General features: G+C 39.2%; 1 protein-coding gene across 3 annotated transcripts in view; it reads left to right on the top strand.

Annotated features, from left to right (window-relative positions):
* The window catches only part of slc38a9 (solute carrier family 38 member 9), a 48029-nt gene extending 27269 nt beyond the window's left edge, over positions 1 to 20760 (top strand). For 2 of the 3 annotated variants that reach the window (XM_042395309.1, XM_042395310.1), the window contains exons 11-15: positions 2984 to 3090; positions 3378 to 3491; positions 13004 to 13152; positions 15844 to 15933; positions 19627 to 20760. In XM_042395309.1, the coding sequence (XP_042251243.1) occupies positions 2984 to 3090; positions 3378 to 3491; positions 13004 to 13152; positions 15844 to 15933; positions 19627 to 19792 (626 nt within the window). In that variant the 3' untranslated portion in view covers positions 19793 to 20760. Of the gene's footprint in view, positions 1 to 2983; positions 3091 to 3377; positions 3492 to 13003; positions 13153 to 15843; positions 15934 to 18678; positions 18791 to 19626 lie in introns of all 3 variants that reach the window. The other variant, XR_006092595.1, reaches the window with a different exon arrangement.
* Positions 20761 to 24537: the final 3777 nt, after the last annotated feature.

Genomic DNA, 24537 nt, shown 5'->3' with positions numbered 1-24537 from the left:
CACTCTGTAACGGGCCTATTTAGTCAGGAATGCCTGACAGCCAGGTCACACCGAAAATGTGTGGGTGCAAATAGGTGTTGGAGGTTTGAAAGCACTCCAAGATGAAAAAAACAAAAAGGAAAAAAGCCTTGAGACCTCTCTCCACTTTTATATCATTCATCTTAAAGCATCTACATCTCAAAATCCATATACGATCGACTGACCAGAACATCAGCAAACTATTGGATAATTCTAGTTTGTGTTGCACAATACAATTTTTAGAACAGTATAAGATATTTTTAACATTTCCAAGACTTCATGGTTAAAGGTCAAGGATGTAGAGTGTCTGTGTCAGGTGCAGAGACCACATCTCACTTTGCAGGCCACTGGTTTCCTGCTGATCTAAGCAGGAATGTTAACGTCCACTTGCACGAAAGTTTAGATACAATTCAGCTCAACTGACAATATTTTCCATCATATGTTTTGTATAATTGCCAGTTTTCATTGAGTCTTTGCAGAGAATTATTTTAGAGCTAGGTTTAGGTGGAGTGTGTCTCGGGCATACCATTGTGAAACCTTTAACAATAGGAAATTGTAGTGTTATAGTGTAACTAACCTAATGAATGTCCACTGTGCATTATGTGTTTTGGACTTTGACTTTGAAATTTTCTAGGGGGCGCTCTTGAGCATTTTGCCACATCCAAGCCCAAGACCCATATCATTTGTCAAGTTTCGCCAGTTCTGATGCTTTTACAAATTTTTGTTACTTTATCAAGCACCCCTAGCACCTCAAAAGTGCTAAAAGTAATTAGTGGGCGCTATAGAGCCGATGTGCCACGCCCAAGCCCAATTGCAATATAAAATCGAAATACTTACGTGTGTATCCAGGTGTCAAACATGTATTCGTAAAATGAAAATTGATGCATAAAATCCAAAATGGCTGACTCTCTGTCAGGCAAAAAATTAAAAAAAATAAAATAAAATTCTGGGCAGAATGATGGGAGTAATGACCCCACCGAATTTCATGAACAACAAAGCAACTTTTTTCCACAATGGCCACTGACTTCCTGTTGTCAGTACATGGCGCTCTGACTATGATGCAATATTGATATGTAGTATTGATATGTATTGATATGTGTTCAGGCCTGGACTATTATCAAGTATGTGAAATTTGAATCAGATTGAACAAAGTCCAGTGGAGTTACAACAACTTCCAGTTTCTTGGCAAAACATGCAAATTTACTGGCACGCCATGTCAAGGGCGTTCAGTGAAATGTCAAGATTTTGATAACTTTGCATTGCGAAGGTCTGTAGATGACACAGACCAAATTTGAAGTTGGTTGGGTTAAATCTCCAGGAGGATTTTGTTAAAATACAGCGCCTGGAAATTGCAAAAAAAGTGCAAAAATTGCAAATTAAATTCAAAATGGCTGATTTCCTGTCGGATTTAGGGTATGGCTCCAAGAGGGCTAATAATAATTCCTTCAGATACAATAGGGCATTTGCACCATTCGGTGCTCGGGCCCTAATTAAAACTGCAAGCAGCAATGAACTGTGGTATCACTATTGGAGGTCTGTTGACACGGCTCTGAATTGTCAGGATTATCGGACACTGTGTGAATGGGTAAAATATTATTTTTGGTGTGCAGTACATGGTACTGGATATGACTTATTAGAAGATGTGTATATATTTGATGAACTACGTGTCATTTAGGCCTCACTTGCTGTTGCATGTAGGAAACACTACATAAGGGAATTATTATTGTAGCGATACCTTGACGAATACTGGACATTGCATGTATGAGATAACTATCACTTCCTGAGTCCACTATGTGGTGCTAGAGAACATCCATTATTTATACGTCATTTTGCTGTATATTGTGTGTAGACCACACCATGTAAATTTCTTGTAAATCGGATGATGTTTGTCACATAAGGCTGATTTCCTCTTGCCAGTAGGTGATGCTATGATTATGACTCAATATTGATATGTAGATGTGTTCCGGCCTGGACTCTTATAAAACATGAGAAATTTGGGGCCGATTCGACAAAGTAAAGTGGAGTTACAACAACTTCCTGTTTAATGCCCCAAACATGTTTTTGGCAAAATTCACCGCCAGCCACACCAAGGGTGATCCATGAAATATAAAAAAACTTATATCTTTAGATATACATCTTTAGATGTAACCTACCAAATTTGAAGTCGCTTGGGTTAAATTTCTAGGAGTTAATTAAAATACAACGCCTGTCAGTGGCTTCATTTTGCGAAGAAAATACACAATTTATTCAAAACTGCTGCCTACCAAATGTCATAAATCTGCATCAAAATTAAAGGTGGGGGCTTTGACTTTTGAAATTTTTTAGGGGGCACCCTTGAACTACTGTGCCACACCCATGCCCAAGAGAGAGTTCCAAGGGACCCCTTTTACCCGTTTTACTATGACATAGTTGGTACCAATGGATGCCTTAGGTCATCGTTTCATATGATACCAGTACCTAGCTTTAAAACTGAGCCCACTACAGCCTCTGAAAGACAGTAATGCGTTAATAGTGTTCATTTTTTTTAACATGTCAAATATTTCTAATTAATTTAAAAACTAACGCATTATTTTTTTGCAGAACTTAAATAAATATTAATAATAGTAATACATTTCATTTGTACCACACTTTTCATTCATAGTGAAACTCAAAGTGATTATAAACGTTTGTGGCAATGGTGACAGTGGTCAGTCCTTTGGTTGGTTCTTTCAATTTGCTCTAGCTCCACCATCTTGCCAAATTCTCTCTCTCTCTTCTCTTTTACAAAATAAATGTCATAATCATTTCAGCAGACTGCCAAATTTTCTCTGTCCACTGATGCTCCCCACTCAATGAACCGTTCACGTTTTGGGTGTAGTAATGAACATTGCAGCCACTAGGGAGCACTAGTGAGGATTTAGATGTTTTTTTTTATTCACATACAGTAGAAAATGCATAATTTCTGTCCTACCCTGTGTTCTTCCAGAGTTCAGACTGCTTTTCCCTCAGCTGACTGGTGTTCTCACTCTGGCCTTCTTCATTCACAACTGCATCATCACATTAATGAAGAGCAACATGCACCAAGAGAACAATGTAAGCCTTACTTACCCATGCTCCTGCAGAACTTCACACACTGCAAACATGCATTCAACTGCACTGATCTTGTGTCTGCTGACTTAGTTCAGATAACACAATTCAACATTGCAAGTGATGGCAGTGCCTTTAGTGTCCACCTCAGAAATGGGAAGGAAAGAGTCTTTAAATATAAAGTCAATTTAGTCAGGACAAACCCCTTTTTTTTCCCTTATCACGGTTTATGTGAAAAACACAATAAGTAAGGTGATGCTGAGTTTAAGGTGAATGTGTTTTGGTGTTTTCAGGTGCGGGACCTGTCCGTGGCTTATCTTCTGGTAGGGCTGACCTATCTGTATGTGGGAGCGTTGATCTTTGCTGCCTTTCCTTCACCTCCTCTCGTAAAAGACTGCATTGAACCAGTAAGATTTACTTCAGTTTTCGTATCATTTTTTGCCATATAAACTTGAATAACTACTGTTAATAATAACTTTGCAACATTAAAACAGTATTTTTGCTTCTCCTTTCAATCAATGTTCACCAAAAGTGTAATGTATAACACATTTAGTTGTGCCTGAAAAATGTTTTTTGCTGTTGTGTACAGTTTTCCTAAAGTAGCTTTTGGCTGTGATTTATTTGACAGAAACTGCCATAACTTTTGAAGGTATTGTGCACTGCAACCAAATCTAACACATGCATAAGCAGTCCAACAAAATTTGACAACAATTTTCATACAGCAGACACTCTAGCAATGTGGTAGATTTAAAGGGCCATAACTTAATGGCCATAAGACTGACTCACTTGACATTTTGCACAGTTCATCCTTACACAAAGAAAGCCATAATATTACCAGACATGTCTTTGAATGCAGATTTGGATCCAAATGCTGATTGAAGACCTCAGCAACTAGTTTGATTATCAGCCTTGACAGAAGTAGTGGTTAAGAAATAAAATATGACAACACATTGGTTTACTTCATATCAGAATCAAATACCTTTATAGAATATACACCCACTCACACACTCTTAATTAGGAACACCTGCTTATTCATGCAGTTATCCAATCAGTCAATCATGTGGCAGCAGTGCAATGCATAAAATCATGCAGATACGGATCAGGAGCTTCAGTTAATGTTCACATCAAACATCCGAATGGGGAAATGTGATCTCAGTGACATTGACCATGGCATGATTTTTGGTGCCAGACGGGCTGGTTTGAGTATTACTGAAACTGCTGATATCCTGCTGAGATTTTCATGCACATTAGTGTCAAGGAATTTGTCTTGGTGTTGTGGTGCATAACAATCAAAATATAGTAGGTAAGAGAAAAAACAAGTATCTATACTAGGGATTTGCGATATGATGATATATATCGTGTGACAATAGAAATATTTAAATCGTTTCATATTATGCTCTTGTTTATTTCATTGTGTCGCAAATCACACTCTTTACAGCAATATTTTTTTGTGTAGGCTGTCCATCTTTTGCATGGATTACATTAATAAATTACTCTCTTTGGCTTTTTACTCACAAAGTTTTTATTAGACTTACAGTAACGTAACGAGTGTAGTTGTCGTCGGCTCAAGTACTTCACCTGGTTTTCACTGTCTCTCCTCTGCTCCGCTTTGTGTATGTAGCATACACAGAGGGCTCAGCCCTGCCCGAGATGAAACACAGGGAGCAGAAGAGATTAGTGTGACCATAAATGACAGCAAAGCGCTGTAGAGACTATGTGTATTTATGCTATTTACCTAATTTATGTACGCTTGTTTCATTTTAGCTTGTGTGAGAGTCTCTACTGCGTTTTGCTGTTATTTATTGTTGCGCTACTCTCCTCTGCTCTCTGTGTTTCAGGGAGGGCGGGGCTGAGCCCTCTGTGTGTGTGATGCACGCACAGCAGGGCAGAGGAGAAACAGTGAACCAGGTGAAGTACTCGAGTTGAGAACAACTACACTCGTTACATTACAATAAGTGCAATAAAAACTTCGCAAGTAAAAAGCCAGTAAGAGTAATTTAATCTGCACAAAAGATGGACAGATGAGGGGGGTGGGGGGGGGGGGGGGCATGAACCAGAAACTATTTATTCACTGAATTATTGAATTTACAGAAAATGTGCCATATTGTGATATGTATCATTATTATGACATGAAATCACTTATATCAGGATATGAGATTTTTGTCATAACACATAGCCCTAATCTATTCACAGTGAGAAAAAGACAGGTGGTATAAATATATAAATAAAAGTTTACAATAAAGAATAAATAAAAATACATGAATGTAAAGAGAGCTGTTGAGTTTAAAAAATGTAGAAGATATTGACTGGGAATGTGCAAATGTTCACAGTATAAATGGTATGTAATGTGTAAGTGTAATAATACAAAGAATACAAAAAGTTAGACAAAAAGACAAAAAGATGTAAAGAGTTCACAGATGTGCAACATAAGACTGTATTCAGACCAAATTAGGCAGCATGGTGAAAACACCAGTCCTCCCATTCATTTGAGTAGGGGTAATGCATTTTGGATGCGGACATTTTGGCTGCAGTGACGCCACACTGGCCTGTGGCCGGAAAGTTGTGTCAACTTTTGTAGAAACGCAACCTGACATCACTGCAGCTGAAGGCTGTGGTGGCCAGTCACAGCCTGAGATCAGAGTGATCAGAGCTGTAAACTCTACCATGAGGGAGTAGAAAGATGTTACTAGGAGGAGGGGAGGACATTTCTCTTCATGTGATAATGTTAAAAGTAAAGTTAGGCTTTGCAGTTGGCTTCTTTACTCTGTTTAAAAAAGACAAGAGAAAAAGAGAGAAAGAGAGCTGAGGGCGCCAGAGAGAGAGAGAGAGAGAGAGAGAGAGCAGCTGTGGTCAAGTGAGCTAGAGAGTGAATGAAGAGAGGGGGCGCTGGTAGTGAGAAAGCCAGTGAATCAGATCAATAAAACATTATTTTCTGATTGTTTTACATCGGTTTCGTTCTAGAACACAAATAAACACGTCCACACACTTCTGCTCAACCCTGCTACTGTATGCTGCGCTGCCTGATTTGGTCTGAATACAGCCTAAGATGATAGATTTCACACTAATATAATGTGTGTCTATGAGTGAGATAGAGCCCATGTCAGTGGGGGTCCCGGGCCTTGTTGATAAGGCTGGCTGCAGTTGGGAAGAAACTGTTCTTGTGGCGTGAGTTATCGGTCAAGATAGAGTGCAGAGTGAAGAAAATACTGTACATCACAACTGTCCAAAGAAAGGGGTGGTAGTGTTTCCCATATAATTGTACAGACGAAAATGAGAAACCACACCAGGCCAAAAATATATTTTTTTAATGCAAATAATAACACCAAATACCCATCCATTCAGAAATCAATAGTGTTTGAGAGCCTCTGTGCAGCCCTGTTCCAAAACGTGAGCTAACCTCTGTGTCGTTGCTAAGGAAACTCTTGCTAGCATAGCTCCTTTTAAGGAGTAAGGCAGTGTGTGATATGTGTGCGTAACGGGTGAGTGAGTGGTTGAGCGAGGGAGAGTGATGGTGAATGTGAGCAGAGCAGAGGAAAAGGTTGGCAGTAAGTTGTCAGTCTGGCAGTAAATGTACAGTACAGGCTACGGTACGTCAGTTAATAAAAGCTGCAGCTTGTGAAGACCAAGAGAAGTCGCATCTGTTGTTTCCCTAAGTGCTGGAAAAGTGAAGGGGGTTAGCTCCAAAGTTAGCAACAATGGGTTAGCCCAACCTGAAGACGCTAAGCAGAGAAATAGAGAACGGAGAAATGAGTGGCTGCTGAATCTCCCAACTTTTGAGGTATGGCACTTACAAATTTAAAAGATTATTATCATGCATCACAACTCGGACTAGTAATCAAGTGGTGTGACAAAGACTATAGCGCAAAATGGAAAGATATTGAGATGACTGTAGGAGACATTCCAGTCCAATCCCTAATTGGTAATATCAAACTAGTAAAGGCATTACAAGATTAAGTAGGCGTAATAAATTCCCACACACTGAATACTCACTTTGATCTCATTAAACGGTACATATTAGAAAGTGAAGTGAGACTGTTGAGCTGGTTTGAGTGATCTTCAGATATTGAGAGAGAAAAGGGATCACAGCAATGTGCACAATAACCAAGAATGGATATTTGAGTTTTTAGGAGTTTAAAGAGAGATATGGATTAGAAAACAAGGACTTGTTTTTAGATATTTACACTTGAGGCATTGCTTTATAAAAGAAATACATAACCCAAAAACCTTAAATCGTGTACTTTATGTAATGATACAGACATACAGTGGGACAAGATTCAAAGCAATCTCCGTGCTATACCAAAATCTAAGAGACTGTAAGGCTTTCTCTGCAATGTACATTAAGGCTAAATGGGAGAGGGAAAAAACATTAAAATTACAATGGAAGAATGGCTCTGTATGTGCAAAACACAACACACCACTACAAATTCAAGAATATGGAGGGTGTTTGGATGGAAAAATCTAACCAGCTACTTCATTACACCTAAAATGAAGAGTGAACAAACTGGTTGCGAATAGTCATGTTGGTGGATATGTGGGAATAGAGAGGCATACCACACACACGTTTTTTGGGAATGCCACAAATTACACTCATTTTGGGAAAATGTGCATGTTAAAATTAAAGACAATCTGGGATCTGCAATACCTAAGGAATGCCAAGTTATGTACCTTGAAAATATAAATGATTGTGTCACAGGTATTCAACCAAGATATTATTGATCACAAGCAATAAGGCTATAACATGAAATCGGTATAGGACTGAACCCCTTACTATAGAACAATGGGTAGGAATTATAAGAGAGAGGTGGGCAGTTGTGGAGAGGCCCAGGCCCCTGCTGAGGTGGGGGAGGGGGTAAATGGACTTTATTTGTATAGTGCCTTTCTAGTCTTCCGACCACTCAAAGAACTTTCACACTACATGTCACATTCACACACACATTCATACCCTGAAAAGGTACAAGGGCTACCATGCAAGGTCCCAACCTGCCCATCATTCATACCCTGATGGCACAGCAATTTGCAGTTCATTGTCTTGCCCAAGGACACTTCGACATGCAGACTGGAGGAGCCGGGAATCGAACCGCCGATCCACCAATTAGTGGATGACCCGCGCTACCTCCTGAGCCACAGCGCCAGAGCTGGTTGATGGAGTCACAGGGGACTGTCAGGACTTTCCCATTGTCTTTCAAATCAACAGTAGAACTCATTCATGCCATTGGCCAGGTGCAAGTCATTAGTGAAGTGGGGGGCTTTCAGCTTGTAGTTGGTAATCTGTCTGTGGCCCTGTTTACACCTGGCATCAACATGCGTCTTTTGGGTGATCTGATCACAAGTGGACAGCTCTAAGTACAGGTGTGAATGACACATTGAGGAAACACTGAGATCTGATCACTCAGACCACGTTCGGAGGTGGTCTGGGCTGCGTGTGGCCACATTCTGTTAGCAGTGTTAACTCAAGTGTGTCCGGGGCTACACTGAAGGACCGCCTACTCAACTAATGTCCTCTATTTTCTGGCAGACTAGGCACGGGAAGTGCATTGCTGCCTCCGTGTACCCTCCATCCAACGTTGTGTTCAACATGTTTGATAACAGGATAAACAAATTAATTATTTTGTTTTTCCGTTTTTCATTTCAATTTTTAAAAAAAGACAAATTCCACTTCACCTTTTTTCCCATTCCCCTAACCTGTTTTCATCTTCAAATCGGCAGTTGGAATAGACCACAACCAGAAAATAACTTGTTTTTCTCATCTGTCTAAAAAAAATTCAGAAGCTAAATGTTTAATTCTGTTCCCCTTGATAGTTTCCTCTGTCCTGTCAAGTTGTTAGAAATTGTTGGATGTTACGGGACAGAGTGAAAGCAGCCACACATTTCTCCATTCTCTATTTCTCTGTTTAGGGTCTTCAGACTAGGCTAACCCATTGTTGCTAACTTTGGAGCTAACCCCCTTCACTCTTCCAGCAGTTGGGGAAACAACAGACATTACTTTTCTTGGTCTTGAGAAACTGCAGCATTTATTAACTGTTATACTGTAGTCTGTACTGTACATTTACTGCCAGACTGACAACTTACTGCTAACCTTTTCATCTGCTCTGCTTGCATTCACCATCACTTTTCTGCCATTCGCTCTTTCCCACCCACTACGCATGCATGTTACACAATGCCCTATTCCTAAACAGAGCTACGCTACCAATAGTTTCCCAGGTAATAGCACAGAGGTTGACTCACGTATTGGAACCATAGACTGTAAAATATACAGCGTAACAGTGCTGAACAGAGGCTTTTGAATATCCGAATGAATGGATAATTGGCTTGAGTTTTGGCATCAAAAATTTTTTTTAGCCTGGCGGGGATTCTTATAGGAGAAACACTGATTTGGTAAACTTTCAATACGTTCAGTAAACGTAAAAGTAAACGTACAGAGTACAGTCGGATCTAGCAGTCTCCATTAGGTTGGGTGAGTCCAAAGTTGTGAAAACAACAGGGATGTTTTGACTACACAGGTAATTCATAGGTAATTTGTTAGTCTGTCCCTCCCAACGCAGGAAATAATGGATTAATCCTGGAAGGCTATTGATGTAGCACTTTTCTCCTCATGAACATAACACAGCAATTATTCAACCAATGAGAATTTGGTCGGACGAGAGCATATCGACTAACTAGTCGACCAGGAGACTACAGCCCTACTGCATATAACTCTATATTTTTTATACATATCTTCAGACCCGGTGCTAGAGCAAATAAATAGGACAGGCATTTGCTTTTCATGAGGGGGCACACAATGCATTGTATATTTGTTTCTCCTGTTATCAAACAAGTTGAGCAGAGCTTTGGGCGGAGGGTACATGGACCCCCAGTCCTCCTGCCGGTTAAAAACAACAATGCATTTGGTCTTTGCAAGTGAAAATGATGTACATGTTTATTTGCCTATCGATTGGGGAAGTGAAATCCGATCACAAGTGGTCACTCAAGATGCATGTGGAGACACATTCTAATGCCAGGTGTGAACAGATGCACTTAGAGCTGTCCATGTGATCAAATCAGCCAAGACACATGTTAATGCCGGATGTAAACAGGGCCTGAGACCCTTCCAGACAGAGGTCGAGTTTTTTTCTGAGAACAGCTGTTGAAGATTCTCAGATTATAGTTGTTAAGCATCTCTCACCGCCTTGCTAAACCTGTATTTAGACTCTTTAAGTCTGTCCGTAGTGCCCACTCCTAAACGCTTAGTTTAGCTGTAAACCAGGATTTTGCTGGAACGTGATGGCACATAGCTGTGAAGATACTGGTATCACATGAAACTAGACCTAAGGAATCCCTTGGTACCAACCATGTCATGCTAGCTTGTTGGTAAGGGGGCTAAAAATTGGCATGGCCATTTTGAAAGGGGTCCCTTGACCTCTCACTACAAGATATCTCAATGAAAATATTGGTTCTATGGGTACCTGTGAGTCTCCCCTTCACAGACATACCCACTTTTTGCTAATTCCATGCAGTTTTGGGCAAAAACCATGCAGTTTTTTGCATGCAGTATAAATGTGTTATTTTTGCCTTTTCTGCCATCTTGAAATTTGGTATGACTGGAAAGCTGAGACTCTTGTGGATTCAATGAGCTCAACTGTATTCATGTGTGATGATATTAGTCCCCATAGTAGTCATTTCATTGTATTGACACCATTTTTTGAAACTTGACCTTACTGTATACAATGAGCTATTGTGACCTCTAGGACATGGCCTCATGAAACTTTACAACCACAAACTAGAGACCTAGGTCATTCAGAGGATATATGGCTTTCCTCGGTATACTGACGATAAGGGGGTTTCTGAGCAATTTTCAGAACAGAAATGAGACATAATTGAGCATGTGAAAGGCCATCATATACTTCCATCATAATGTTCTAAGCTAGGGCTGTGCAATATGACGATATATATCGTGTGACGAGAGAAAAATGTCTATCGTTTCATATTTTGCTCTATGGTTTATATTGTTGCGACGCAAATCACACTCTTTGCAGCAGTATTTTTCGTCATTTGGAGTCTGTCCATCTTTTGCATGGATTACATTGATAAATTATTCTTCTTGGCTTTTTACTCGCGAAGCTTTTATTGCACTTACAGTAACATAACGAGTATAGTTGTCAACTCTCCACCACTGTATGTCTCTGCTGTGCTGCACACACACGGAGGGCTTAGCCCCGCAGCAGTGAGAGAGAGCAGAGAAGCAGCAAGACAGTGACTATAAATGAATGCAAAACACAGTAAAGACTGTCTTTATTTATGTTATTTACCAAATTTATGTGCACTCTTTCAGTTTCAGCTCAGTGTGAGAGTCTCTGCTGTGTTTTGCTGTCATTTATGGTCGCGCTACTCTCCTCTGCTCTCTATAGCCCCTTAGCCTGTACTCGGACCAAACCAGGCAGTGCAGCGTACATCCGTAGTATTGAGCAGAGGTGTGGGGGGGGGGGGGGGGGCGTGTTTGTGCTTTAGAACGTAACCGCTGTGAAACAATCAGAAAATAATGTTTTATCGATCTGATTCACTATCTTCCTCACTATCAGCACTCCCTCTCTTTATTCACTCTAGCTCACTGGACTACAGCTGCTCTCTCTCTCTCTGGTGCTAGCAGCTCTCTCTCTCTCTTTTTTTCTCTCGTCTTTTTCAAAGTCTGGAAGCTAACAGAAAAGTCTAACTTAACTTTTAATGTTATCAAACGAAGAGAAATGTCCTCCCCTCATTTTAGTAACGTCTTTGTCCTCCCTCATGGCAGAGTTTACAGCTCTAATCTGTCTGATCTCTGTCACGCCTCTGAATCCGGAACACCTGCATGCTATGTAAAAGCACACACGGAGGCGGCTTTATGCCAACGGGGAGAGACGGAGGGGATGGACCAACTATTTATTAATTGAATTAAAATGTGCTATATCGGGATGGGTATCGCTATCGGCATATGAAATTACCTATATCGGGATATGAAATTTTGGTCATATCGCCCAGCCCTATTTTAAGCTGTTATACACTCTACGCTTTCAAAATTTGAATAGGCGCCTAACCAAAACACAATGTTTATTACAGATTTATGACTAAAAAAAACTTGACACACAGTGCTGAACTGCATCTCAAATGAATCTTCAAGTTCCCAGCTTTCAGATGATGTATACCTTTCAAAGTGACATATACTGTTGACTTGCTATCTCTACCTAAACATCCCCTGTTCCCCACAAAAATGGGTCTATGGTAGGGGGGCAGGAGTGAAGAGGTTAAAGACATAGCCTGGTCTGATGAATCTACATTTCTGCTGAGGCGCACAGATGGTAGGCTCAGAATTTGGCATCAACAGCATGAATCCATGGACCCAACCTGCCTTGTGTCAACAGTACAGGCTAGTGGTGGTGTAATGGTGTGGGGAATGTTTTCTTGTCAACGTAGACCAGAATATCAATGGAATGTTTTCAACATCTTGTGGAATCCATGCCATGAAGAATTGAGGCTGTTTTGAGAGCAAAGGGGTCCTACCCAGTATGGTGTTCCTAATAAAGTGGAAGTGTATATAAAAAGCTCACACATGCCAGAATTTTACATTTAATTACAAATGGATGAAATTTACTTTATTGCAACTTAATTGTCAATTATGATAATGTAACCTTGTTTAGCAAGGAAAATGTCTGAGTAAACAGCGTAAGAGCAGGAAGATTTAAAATTCACATTTTGCAACTTTTCAAAGTCTATAGATGGTGGAAATTTTATACATTTTTTTAATACAAATGTTATATAAATCAGGATCTTAGAACAACTACAAACTGCTAGACAAAAGGCTTTGCGGTTGATTAAAGAGGTCAAAATCTTCAGTAACTGTAACTTCCTTACAGATTTTTTAAACAAATCCCACATTGCAAACCTTCCACTGCTGTCTTCTGTCCTACAGAACTTCTTAGATAACTTCCCCAGCAGTGATGTGATGGTGTTTGTGGCTCGGACCTTCCTGTTGTTCCAGATGATCACAGTCTATCCCTTGCTGGGATACTTGGTCCGGGTCCAGGTGATGGGCCAGATCTTTGGCAATCATTACCCCAGGTAAGTTCTTGTCTTGTTATTTCTTTGGAAGCAGACCTGCATACCAGCCTGATTGTTTCTTAATGTTTACCGCAATGTATGTTAACTTTAATGGACAGAAATATTTTTTGAAAAGTATTGTGAAATATTACAAGTGTATACTGTAGTACTATTACTGAAAGACTGAAGCTCATTACCACTGCATTTAACTTATCACATTATTCATTCTGACACTAGCTGTGTCCCAGTGCATGACTGGACCCTCCAAAGATTTACTGAAAGATTTACATGAAAGAAATTTTCCACACAAAACTGAAGTTTGTGTTAAGTTTACTTAATCTAGTGGAATGTGCAATCACTCTGACTTATCATGTCTCCTCCCTCAGATACATATGTAATTACGAAAGAAGTGCATCTTACAAAAATTGAGATTCCAGCTTGTATTGTCAGTTTGATACATATACTGCATGTTTTTGGGGTGCAATGCATTTCACACACATTAGTACATCTGGAGCCTGGGGTTTTTAGGATGACCTGCTCCAGACAGCTGAGTTTAATTATTTTATTTTATGTTTTATAATTGACTATACTACACTCAGAATTTTTCTTGTGTGGTGTTCTTCCTCTGAGCCGTACTTCTCAGTAAGTTGTCTTCACCATCAGCTCATTTCAGTCATTTTTTTAAAACATCATAAAACTTTTTTGATAAGCATCCATAAATATTAAAGAATAGTGACCAAGATATGTAGTGAACATTTGACAGTGTCAAAATAAACCTCTCAGTGCTCTCTGATGGACATTTCTCCACTGATTTATTGTTACTTATCAGCTGACATGCACACCAATATGGATGTATCTGTGATAAACTAATATTGTCTGATATATTGGTCACACCCTCATTACACACAGATGACACAGGCTCCATTATATTCATTATGTGATACATAAAAACAAATGGCTGAATCAGTTATAATTAATATCATTAAGAGTAAAGAGGATGAATGCAATTATTAGGGCCCGAGCACCGAATGATGCAAAGGCCCTATTGTATCTGAAGGAATTATTATTCTCTATTAATATTCTTCCAAAAGAAATGCATTTTTGAGGAGCTAAACATGCTTGAAAACTTGTGAAACTTATGGACACATGTCAGAAGTCGTGAAAAATTTTTATATTTTATGGCTTGGCCATGAGTGTGGCAAAATGGCTTGAGGGTGCCCCCCTAGAAAATTTCAAATTTGAAGCCCTTCTTTTAAAATTGACATATATAGTGAATCTTTTTTTCATGGAACACTGTTGTGGCGACACAGCGAATTTCGATGTTTCGACTGAAGTCTGAAGGCATGTACAGGCCAATATTGACTCATAGGCACAGCACCACCTACTGGTAACAGAAAGTCGTCAGCCCCATTCTTTTAATAACTACTCTTATCAGCTTAACCAGATCCACCTAAAATTTGGTCAGCTAAGTTGTAAGACCTTGATGATGCTAAATACTGAAGCTTTTGAGTTTTCATCAAAAGCTGTTGCCATGGTGATGTATTGTTTGTCATGAAACAGGAAGCTGTTTCATGACAAACAATACGTGTCAGAAGTAGCGAAACATGATATCTGGTATGGGTCTTAGGCTTGGGTTTGGCAAAATGGCTCGAGGGCGCCACCTAGAAAATTTCAAGTCAAGTCGGGTAGCAATAACGTCTCGCCGTCTGTGGCCAACCCTTGACGACCCCCCTTCTACCCGCTTCTCCCCCTCAAACAAGATGTGTTGTGAAACCAGAGAGAAAGATGTTCTTAAAAGCCTGTGTGTTCAGCTCTCAGTACTTTTGTAGCTTGTAACTGAATCTCTATAGTTTGAAGATTAGTTTCTCTCCCATGTTCCTGTTTGTACTCTCAGAAATCTCCTTTCTTGTTTCCTGATCACTTTCAGCCGTATCAGAGCCATATTAAGTTACTGCAGATGAAAACATTTCCTGATGCTGCTGCTGCATATTAAAAGGTTTAAATAACAAAATAACTGGGGACTCTTTGTGAGGAATTTATGGGAAATTAAATTTGTCCATCAACCTCTTTACAGCTGTGACTTTGACCATTAGTCACAGCCATGATTTATAGAACTCACTGCTTTTTGACTCAAAACAAGCACGTCATCAGTTAAAAGATACACCTTCAAGAGGGTAGCCCTAATTTATTGGAGATGGAAATGTTAGCTGTTCTAGACTGGCATGCCGAGTCAAACCGAGCCAAGCCAAGCCAGCACATGTATGGAAAAGGCCTAATAATGTACATTTATTGTTTGTTTTTTAGCACCACATAGTGAACAAAGGGAATGATAGTTATCTCCTAAATGCAATTTCTAAGATTCAGGAAAATGTATATCCGTGTCTATTGCCCTCTAGTAAATGCTGCATCATGTTATCCCGTAATAACAGCACTTTGACTGCAGCGCATCCTGACAAAGATGCGAGGGCCTGATCATTGCTGCTTGCAGCTTTAATATTTGTTATTCTAATATTTGTGCAGAAATACTTGTATAGTGAACATTTAATATCATGACAACCCTAATCATGATGGCTAAACATCGATGACAAAAAACTGTAAACTTGCAGTTTGTTGGAATTCAGAATGAGGATTTCAAAAGATTATAAACAGATTCTTCTGTAAGTAAGTAAGTCTGCAGCTCTTAGCATGTCATACATTTTCATTTTTCTTTAGTTTCTTCCACGTCCTGGTGCTGAACATCTTAATTGTTGGAACTGGTGTCCTGATGGCCAAGTTTTATCCCAATATTGGATCCATTATAAGGTATGTTTGAAATTGTTTCCTTATTCACACATACTGAATGAGTTAATAATTAATTCATTAAATAGAATTAGTCTAATGATTTCTTTTATGTGGGTGGCTGTGGCTCAGGAGGTAGAGCGGGTCGTCCACTAATCGGAAGATCGGCGGTTCGATTCCTGGCTCCTCCAGTCCACATAACGATGTGTCCTTGGGCAAGACACTTAACCCCAAATTGCTCCTGATGGCTGTGCCATCAGTGTATGAATGTGTGTGAATGGTTAGCTTCCTCTGATGGGCAGGTTGGGACCTTGCATGGTAGCCCCTGTACCCATTCAGCGTATGAATGTGTGTGAATGGGTGAATGTGATTCGTAGTGTAAAAAGCGCTTTGAGTGGTCGGAAGACTAGAAAGGCGCTATAAAAGTACAGTCCATTTATCATTTACATGTGCATAAATAAGAGGGGCAAGGAACGCATATCTGTGGCTTTGATGAATCATGTGGTCGATATTCTCTGTAAGTTTCAGTTGCATTTCTAAGTGGTGTGAAAGAAGCGGTATTTAAAAAAAGCCCACAGTAAGTTGTTGATCTTGAATAGTAAACCACCCCTGAACAGGCTTGTTTCAATCCCAGTTTGGCAGTAATGACAATACTGTTGCATGTAGCCAGATCTAATTGAACACAGCCTTTAATATTTATCCAACATATCAGTATTGTGCTTCATTGATCATTAATGAAACAGCAGAGGCCTGGCGATTTTGGGTCAAGCTCAAAAAACAAATTATAATACCCATATTTTCTTTTATTCCTCCATAACACAGGCTTTAAGTTTTAGATATGTCGTCTAAGCCCAAGCTGAGATAACCCTGATGACATCATTATGACCCCATCAGGGTTATTTTCTCAGACATGACAAAGCTCCTCCAGAGCTAGAAACAATTATTTTCACAGTCGTAGGAGTATTACTCCTCATGATTAATAAACTGACTTATTCTAACTTTTTTTTAGTATTACAGCCCTATTTGTTTGTACAGCAATATTTATAAGAAATGTGACTGTGTGATTCCAAATAAAATGTGCCATTATGCATGGAAAACAGGCTTTTAATGTCTATAGATGTGAATTAAAAAGATGAATATTTTGGCTGCCAAATGTTTACACTTCCCAAATGAGTCTTCCTCTCATGAGAAGCATCTTAGAGTCTCCATTTCATCACCAAACTGTCAGTACATTACATTACCATGAATTGCCTTTAGTGGATTTCTTTCCCCTTCTCTCTTTCTCCACTGTTACTAATAAAGACATAAAATTCCCCAAAATGATAAAAATAAAAATTATTTTTTAAACCAATTTCTTGTAATAGATGTTTTACTTGCTATTAATAGTACTTAGGAAAAGTCACAGCAAAAGCACAGAATTCAGCTCCCTCAAAAAGGCCTTAGAAGGTATTAAAATGTTCAATAACAAAGGTCATAATTATCATAGATAATCATGAATTATGAAATCAAGAGAGTATTATAATTAATAATTTGGGCACCAACTGTTAAAGAACCCCACAGGTGGGGGACACAACTGTCTGATCTGTGAGGAGCATGGTCGCTTATTAGCAATAATTAATAGTTATCAGAGATAATTATTAATTATACAGGTGAACACAGAAGGTATGAATTTGAGCTCTGATTACCTCAATATATAAAATACAATAATGACAAAAGACTTCTCTTTAAAGATATAAAAGCGTTTATTAAACTTAGCAGAATTAACAAAGTTAACAAATGCTTCATTCAATATACCGCTGTCCTAAAATCTAATTCTACCTAAGCAAACTCAAAGCTATGCACAGTCTTGAACACATGCAGGTGAATGCGTGTGTGTGTATGTGTCAAGATGGCGACGTTATCTGACGTGATGACGTCGAGGATTTAGACATGGATGTGACTACGGGAGGAAGTCACATCACGTGAGAACTAAATGGCGGAAGTTACGGCAGTGTCTTGGTTAGACAATAGCAAGATGGCGCAGCCTGGTGGTCAGCGTCTTGCACTCACCCAATTCTGTATAAAACACGTGTCTGATGGCGGATAAAGAAGGACATGTCCCATGCTATCTGACCATCAGATGTGTAGAAACGACGTGTGTGTATATGTGCATGTGTGCGTGCGTGTGTGTGGGTTAGTCGCAAACGAGAGAAGAAAGAGGAGGGAAAGCGACCGTGAGGGGGAGAGAGGCGGTTCCTTTATCTACAGAGAGCGTGCGTATGGACGGCAGTCTGTAACGCATGTTGTCTTTCTCACTCACGGTGGCACAAACACAGCAGTAGTCTCGAGCGGGACAAACACAAAACAGTCTAGCGTGGTGAACACAACTAAACAGGCAGCAAACTTCAAATACTCCTTAAAGTAAAGCAGAACAAATGGACTCAGTGGTACGTCAATTCACACAACAAAGCTTAAAAGCTAAAAAGAACAATGGCACTGAAGCTGAGAATAAACACACAAACTGACAGTCTCTGCCAAGACTTAAACCTCTTACTTGGTTGCTTCAGAAAGCAAGCAGGTTGTGTGTTAAGTCCATCTTTCGGTCCGGCTTGGTTCCTTGGCTCGGATGCTGACGGGGCTGTCCTCGCGCTGTCGGCGGGGTTTCACAGGAGCTGATTCTTGGCGGCGTGGAGGAGAAAACAGCAGAGTCGACTCCGTTGAAGAAGAGAAGAAGAAGGCAGAGAAGTTATCCACATCTTTGTGAAGAAAATCCGTTTCTTCCTTCTGCAGGCGGTGAGAGCGCTGGATGCAGCAGCGGCCTCTCTTTGATCCAGGGATGGTGTTTGGGTGAACACGGGCGAAGTCTCGTCTCATCCGGCGGGGGGAGAGTCTTCCAGTCGATGTGAGAAAAACACATGCATGGTGTTACCTCCTTTAGTGAAGCTGGCTCACAGAGGGACAGAACTTCCCCTCAGCTCAGTTCACAATGGAAAGCATGTTTTTCTGGGTGTCTTCAGTTTTTAAAGGGGCGGCGATGTCACGGCTGTGTCACCATGACTTCCTCTCTGCCAGTGAGAGACTGATTGTTGGGACCATTTCCGGTTTAGCACCTAGGTGTGAACTGAACACTGCATGTTTGGATATGGAGTCCGAAATGAACTCTCTTTGTCTCCCTTTGTTTTGGGCGCCCTCTCCTGGTATCAGGCTTTGGAACTTACATGCGGGCCTGCCTTTGTCTCATGGAGTATGAGGCCCAACAAGTCTAATTCTGTATTTACGAAGCTTATACATTTTCAGTTTTTGTTGAGGTTGTCAGAAAGGTGATAATTCTACTTTAAATATAAAATAAAAGGAACACTTTTCAATGTAATGCACTCAACCACTGATCAAATTGATTCTTTATAATCCATGTTGGTCATGAACTTGTAGGAACAAAAATACCGAACATTTCCCACCAAACAGCACTTTGCACCCTCCTTCTTGATCAAAGTAATGAGTGCTTAAAAGTAAGTGGTGTAAACCTGGCACATATATTTCTGATATATTGTTTTTTTCCTACAAACTGCAGAATGCTTGATTCTATTGATTGAGAAATGAAGTTCATTCTTCATGTAACAACATAATCTAAACTCAAGTGTTTCATGGTTGAAGTGGTTTGCCATGTTCCTGCACTGGGTGACCTGTTGTGATGCTGTACTGAATGTTCTGTACTGATGTTAACTCTGTGTTCCCTCGCAGGTTTTCTGGAGCAACATGTGGCTTGGCTTTAGTGTTTGTCTTTCCTGCGTTAGTCCACATGATCTCCCTGAGACGGCAGGGGGAGCTCCGCTGGCCGTCAGCCCTCTTCCACAGTTTCCTGATCATGCTGGGCATGGCCAACCTGCTAGCCCAATTCTTCATGTAGAGCAGCAATCAGACACAGACGCCCTTAACCATTCACAGGCAAGACTAAAAGATGTGATGGAGATTTCAGATAGGAATCTCTGAAATTAGATGTAGAATATGGAGTGCATTATTGTTCATAACTGTGCATTGTGTATCATCCCACTGATATCATGGCTACCAAAATAAGAAACCACTGCAGCCTCCAGGCACTCAGATTTATTGTCTGTGGCTGTGGTATATGATTAAATATCACACACTTACTGTAATAAAAATGATAGTTGTACTTTGAAAAAGTTCACATTTAAGGGGAATAACAGAAAACTATTGTACCAGTTTGATAACATCTTTTTATTTTCTTCCTGCCATCTAGCCAATGGTATTTTTATGATAAAATCTTTCTTGGAGATAATTTCCTACATGATACTGTTGATTATTCCTGCCCACTGATCCCAGTCCTGCCCAGCCAAGTCACAGAGATTTACTGTGAACTGTGTTGCAACTCTGTCTCACTCATGGTAACATTACTTGCAAACTGTCAGGAAGATTTGGAATAGTAGGTCAGCATTGCGAGGGAGCATATTCTTCAGCTATTGTGTTAAAGGTCTGTTTTTATTCAGATTCAAACAGCATCTCAGTCGAACATTAAATCTACAATTTTGAGTGAACTTAAAATTTGTTACATGTTAGGCTTTACAGCTGGATTTTATGATCATATACAGTTGTGTGTTGCTGACACCAGGGAATTATTTTACTAACTTTGTGATTATGTAAACTGTTTGTATGTTTTGAAGACAGCCGTGTTCTGTGCATATTTTTGACAAAACTTTTGGCACAGTCTTTTTTTATGAGCAGTGTTGATTTACATGTTTGACAACATGTTTACATGATTCCTATTTTCTAGTGATTGTGCCCAATATGCTGTATTTTACTAATGAAAGGATAGACAAAGGGAATATGTGCGTGAAAATAAACCTTCATATCAGATTATGAGAACTGTAGTTTTGTGTTTGCTTTCAATCAAAAGGATCATTCTGGTTTTATATACTGGGGTCTTTACAAAGTGTTGTTCATTACTATTATCATTAATAACATTGTACTCTGAGTTAATAGTGAAGATCTGGAAGGATGACATCACTAAAAAGAAATCCAACTGTTCAAGAAATGAGCAGTCAGACGATCAGACAGGTTGGAAACAAACATATTTAGAAAAGAAAACGAAAGATAATGGTAAATTTACTGAATGTCAGCTATTGATTTGCAGAGTATAATGTTATTATCGGTAGAAATGATGGACAAAACTATAAAAAAAATAAGGGTTGGTCTGGTTGTAATAAACTGAATTTAAACTGATCACATACAGTAGCTGTATGTTGTGCACCAGCCAGCTCATAGACTCTCCCTGTAATTCAGCAGACAAAAGCACACTAAAGACAAGAAGTTTGAAAACAATCATTGTGAGAGTTTTTTCTGTGAGGTTTGCTCATACAACTATTCCAATTCAGATTAAACAAACTCTCTTAACTTCACAAACTTATATTAAATCACTCTTTTCAGCCTCATGAATGTCACCTGTTCATGAGGAGGTGGGTCTGGGTGTCATCAGATAATTTGTTTTTTATTTTTAGCCAAAAACAGGGAAACAGAAAAACAGAGCTGTTTTGCCTTTTTTGTTGTCAGAATCAAAAAAGAGAAAACCAAATTTAAAAAATGGTCCAATTTTGGTTTTTTGCAATTTCCGTTTTTCATTTTTCCTTTTTGAACTGAAGAATGAAGAAAAGCAGATAGTGACAGAGAAATAAAAGGAAATATATCAAAATAAAAGCCAAGAGGATAGAATGGCCTGTAACATTATGCAAGCATAGGATCTATACCAGGGTAACATTAAAAGATAAATAAATAAACAGACTACATAAATAAAGATCTTTTTTGTTTTGTTCTTTTCATTTAGACATGAAATATCTTTTTCATCCAAAAAAGTGTGATATATTATTTAGTTGCGTAGCGTGAATCAATAGTCTAATTAATTATATACATGGGAAATTGCATGTGTGGTCCTTCCCAAATAGTGTTGTCTTAAGTGACCAGCAGAGGTCCCCACATGTTCGAAGATACAACATTGAAAATGAGCCATGTGGAATAGACTATGGAGTAATTGAAGGTGAAGAGGAATATGGCTGTTCAGAGTTTGTCATAAATTGGGAAGGCTGAGTGTTGTCCCCCCCACTCTCTCTCACACACACTAACCACTACAATTTGTTGGTCTTAACTTTTTAATAAATGTAAGGTTATGAAGTGTAAATGCTTTAAATATAGAGTTCTTCATTTGTTTTTTTTTTAATCTTAATTGAAAAATGAATTGATAACTTTACATCTGAATGATTTTTGAACATGTAGCTTGCATTACATAACATGAATTGCGGAAAAGCTGAAGTTTCCAAATTGCTTAATCATTTCACAAAAGTATCTCAATTGTTTTAATACATTGCCATTGTATGGCTAGTTAAAGATTATCAGTGAAATATCAAAAATTGCTTTCATTTCACCTTTTTTACATCGAAGTATTAGGTTATCATTTTGCCAATAGTGGCTAAAAAGAAATGGTCTCGGCACACCTTGTGTTTGAAAAGGTGTCATCCATCTTTCTTTAATAATTCCTTATTTTTTCTTTTGTGTTGTATAGAATAGGTCTAAGCTATTTAGAATGGTAACATGTTAGGGGTTAAGACATTGGGATGATCATGTAAATTATTTCAGAAAGTATATTTTCAGAAAGTGTCCCATTTTGCCAATACTCACCCTATACAGATGTGGCCAAAATTATTGGTACCCTTACATTTTCTTAAAATAATGCACCATTCGCCCTGAACAGTGTTGAAATTAAAAGATATTTTCTCATTAATGTTTGGTTTGCAGTGGCACAAAACAAAAACATTGTGAAAATAACTGAATTCTTGGTTATTCTACCAAGACATTCTAAAATAGCCTGGACAAAATAATTGGTACCCTTTAGAAGTTGTAAGAAATAACTGATTTAGCAGACTATTGTGTTTTGATTAGTATCACGTGTTTTCAATCTTATAATCACTCATTCAGCCAGCTTAAAGGAGAAAATGACTGCTGTTTTGTGCCACTGTGTACATCAGATTGAACATGGAAAACAGAAGGAAAACTAGAGAGTGGTCTGAAGACATTAGAAAAGAGGTAATAGGCAAGCATTACTTTCGGGTTGCTTTGCTGCCTTAGGCACTGGGTGCCTAGAATCTGTGCAGGGCACAATGAAATTAGAAGACTATTAAGGCATTTTGGAGTGAAACATACAGCCCAGTGTCAGAAAGCTGTGTCTTGTCACAGGTCATGGGTCTTCCAGCAGGATAATGACCCCAAACATACATCAAAAAGCACCCAAGAGTGGATGAGAAGAAAATGCTGGACCGTTTTGAAGTGGCCTGCTATATCCTGATCTGAATCCCATTGAACATATGTGGAAAGAGCTGAAACTTGTAGTTGGGAGACGACACCCATCAAGCCTGAGAGAACTGGGGCCCCATCTTACACCCAGCACAAAGTGGTGCCAAGCTCAACACAAGTGTCTTTGTTAGTTTAAGACTGATGCAGTTGTCATTTTCCCATCCAGTGCCCATGTTGTTTAAATAGCAAATCCACTTGCGCCCATCTGAGCACCCATGGGTGTGTTGGTCTTAAAATGAGATTTAAAAAATATGGTCACATCATAATGGTTAGTCCTACTATTTATCAGAATTAGGTAGTCACAGTAATGACGGATGAAACTATGTAATTATTTGACCGAATCGTGGCATTACACAGAGGTATTTAAACAGCCCTGTCAGGATGAGGGTGTCTGTCAAGAAACAATGATTAATCCTGACAACTGTGTTGATGATTCTTTACATGCGTAAAATTAATGATTTCATTTTTGAACAATATTTAACAAATATACTTTACCATTTTTGAGATTACAGTAATTAGGTTTCCATACTTCCAGCAATTAAAACTCTGCTGATTTTACCTGTCACTCCATGACTGAGCAAAACAATTTTAAAGAGAACAAAAGCAGTAATTAAGAAATTAACCTTTTCAAAAAACAAACGAAAATACATTTGCAATAAATTAATGAACTGGATCTTAAACTGGTGGTCTGGGGCTGGCTACTGGACTGTCCAGAAGTAGCAGGAGCCAGTGTGCTCGTAATGCATCGTGCCCTTTAACTTGCACAAGCAGATCCATTTCCTCTGCAGAGAAGCGCTCCTTCTTACTATCTGGCAAATGCACCAGCAATCCGCAAGCGCGCCTGGCTTTTAAAGGGAATGGGAGATGACACTCTGATTGGTTTTTTGCATGTTACACCCAAAACACACCCATGATTAATTAAGACTAAGGACAAACCCTTTGAACCGTGTGCCTGGCGCTGGGACCATTTTTTCAGCTGTTAAACTACCAAAATGGTTTTGGACACACCCTAAATGCACTTGCGCCATGCACTTCAGACCGTGTGCTTAGATTGTTAAAATAGGGTCCCAGGAGTGGTTTGCTCAAGAAGAGTGGGCCAAACTACCAGTTGAGAAGTGTAGAAACCTTATTCAGAGTTAGAGAAAGTGCTTGGCTGCAGTTATTGCCTCCAAAGGTTGTGCTACAAAATATTAAGTTAAGGGTGCCAATATTTTTGGCCATGCCATTTTCATTTTTCAGTTTTTTTGTATATATGTTAAGTTGTGAATCAAAAGCAAAGTTTCAGTTACATTCAAT

Source organism: Thunnus maccoyii, chromosome 19 (genome assembly GCF_910596095.1).
Source record: "Thunnus maccoyii chromosome 19, fThuMac1.1, whole genome shotgun sequence".
NCBI classification, from domain to species: domain Eukaryota; kingdom Metazoa; phylum Chordata; class Actinopteri; order Scombriformes; family Scombridae; genus Thunnus; species Thunnus maccoyii.
The sequence above is the reverse complement of the archived record's forward strand: the minus strand, read 5'-3'. Positions and strand labels throughout refer to the sequence as shown.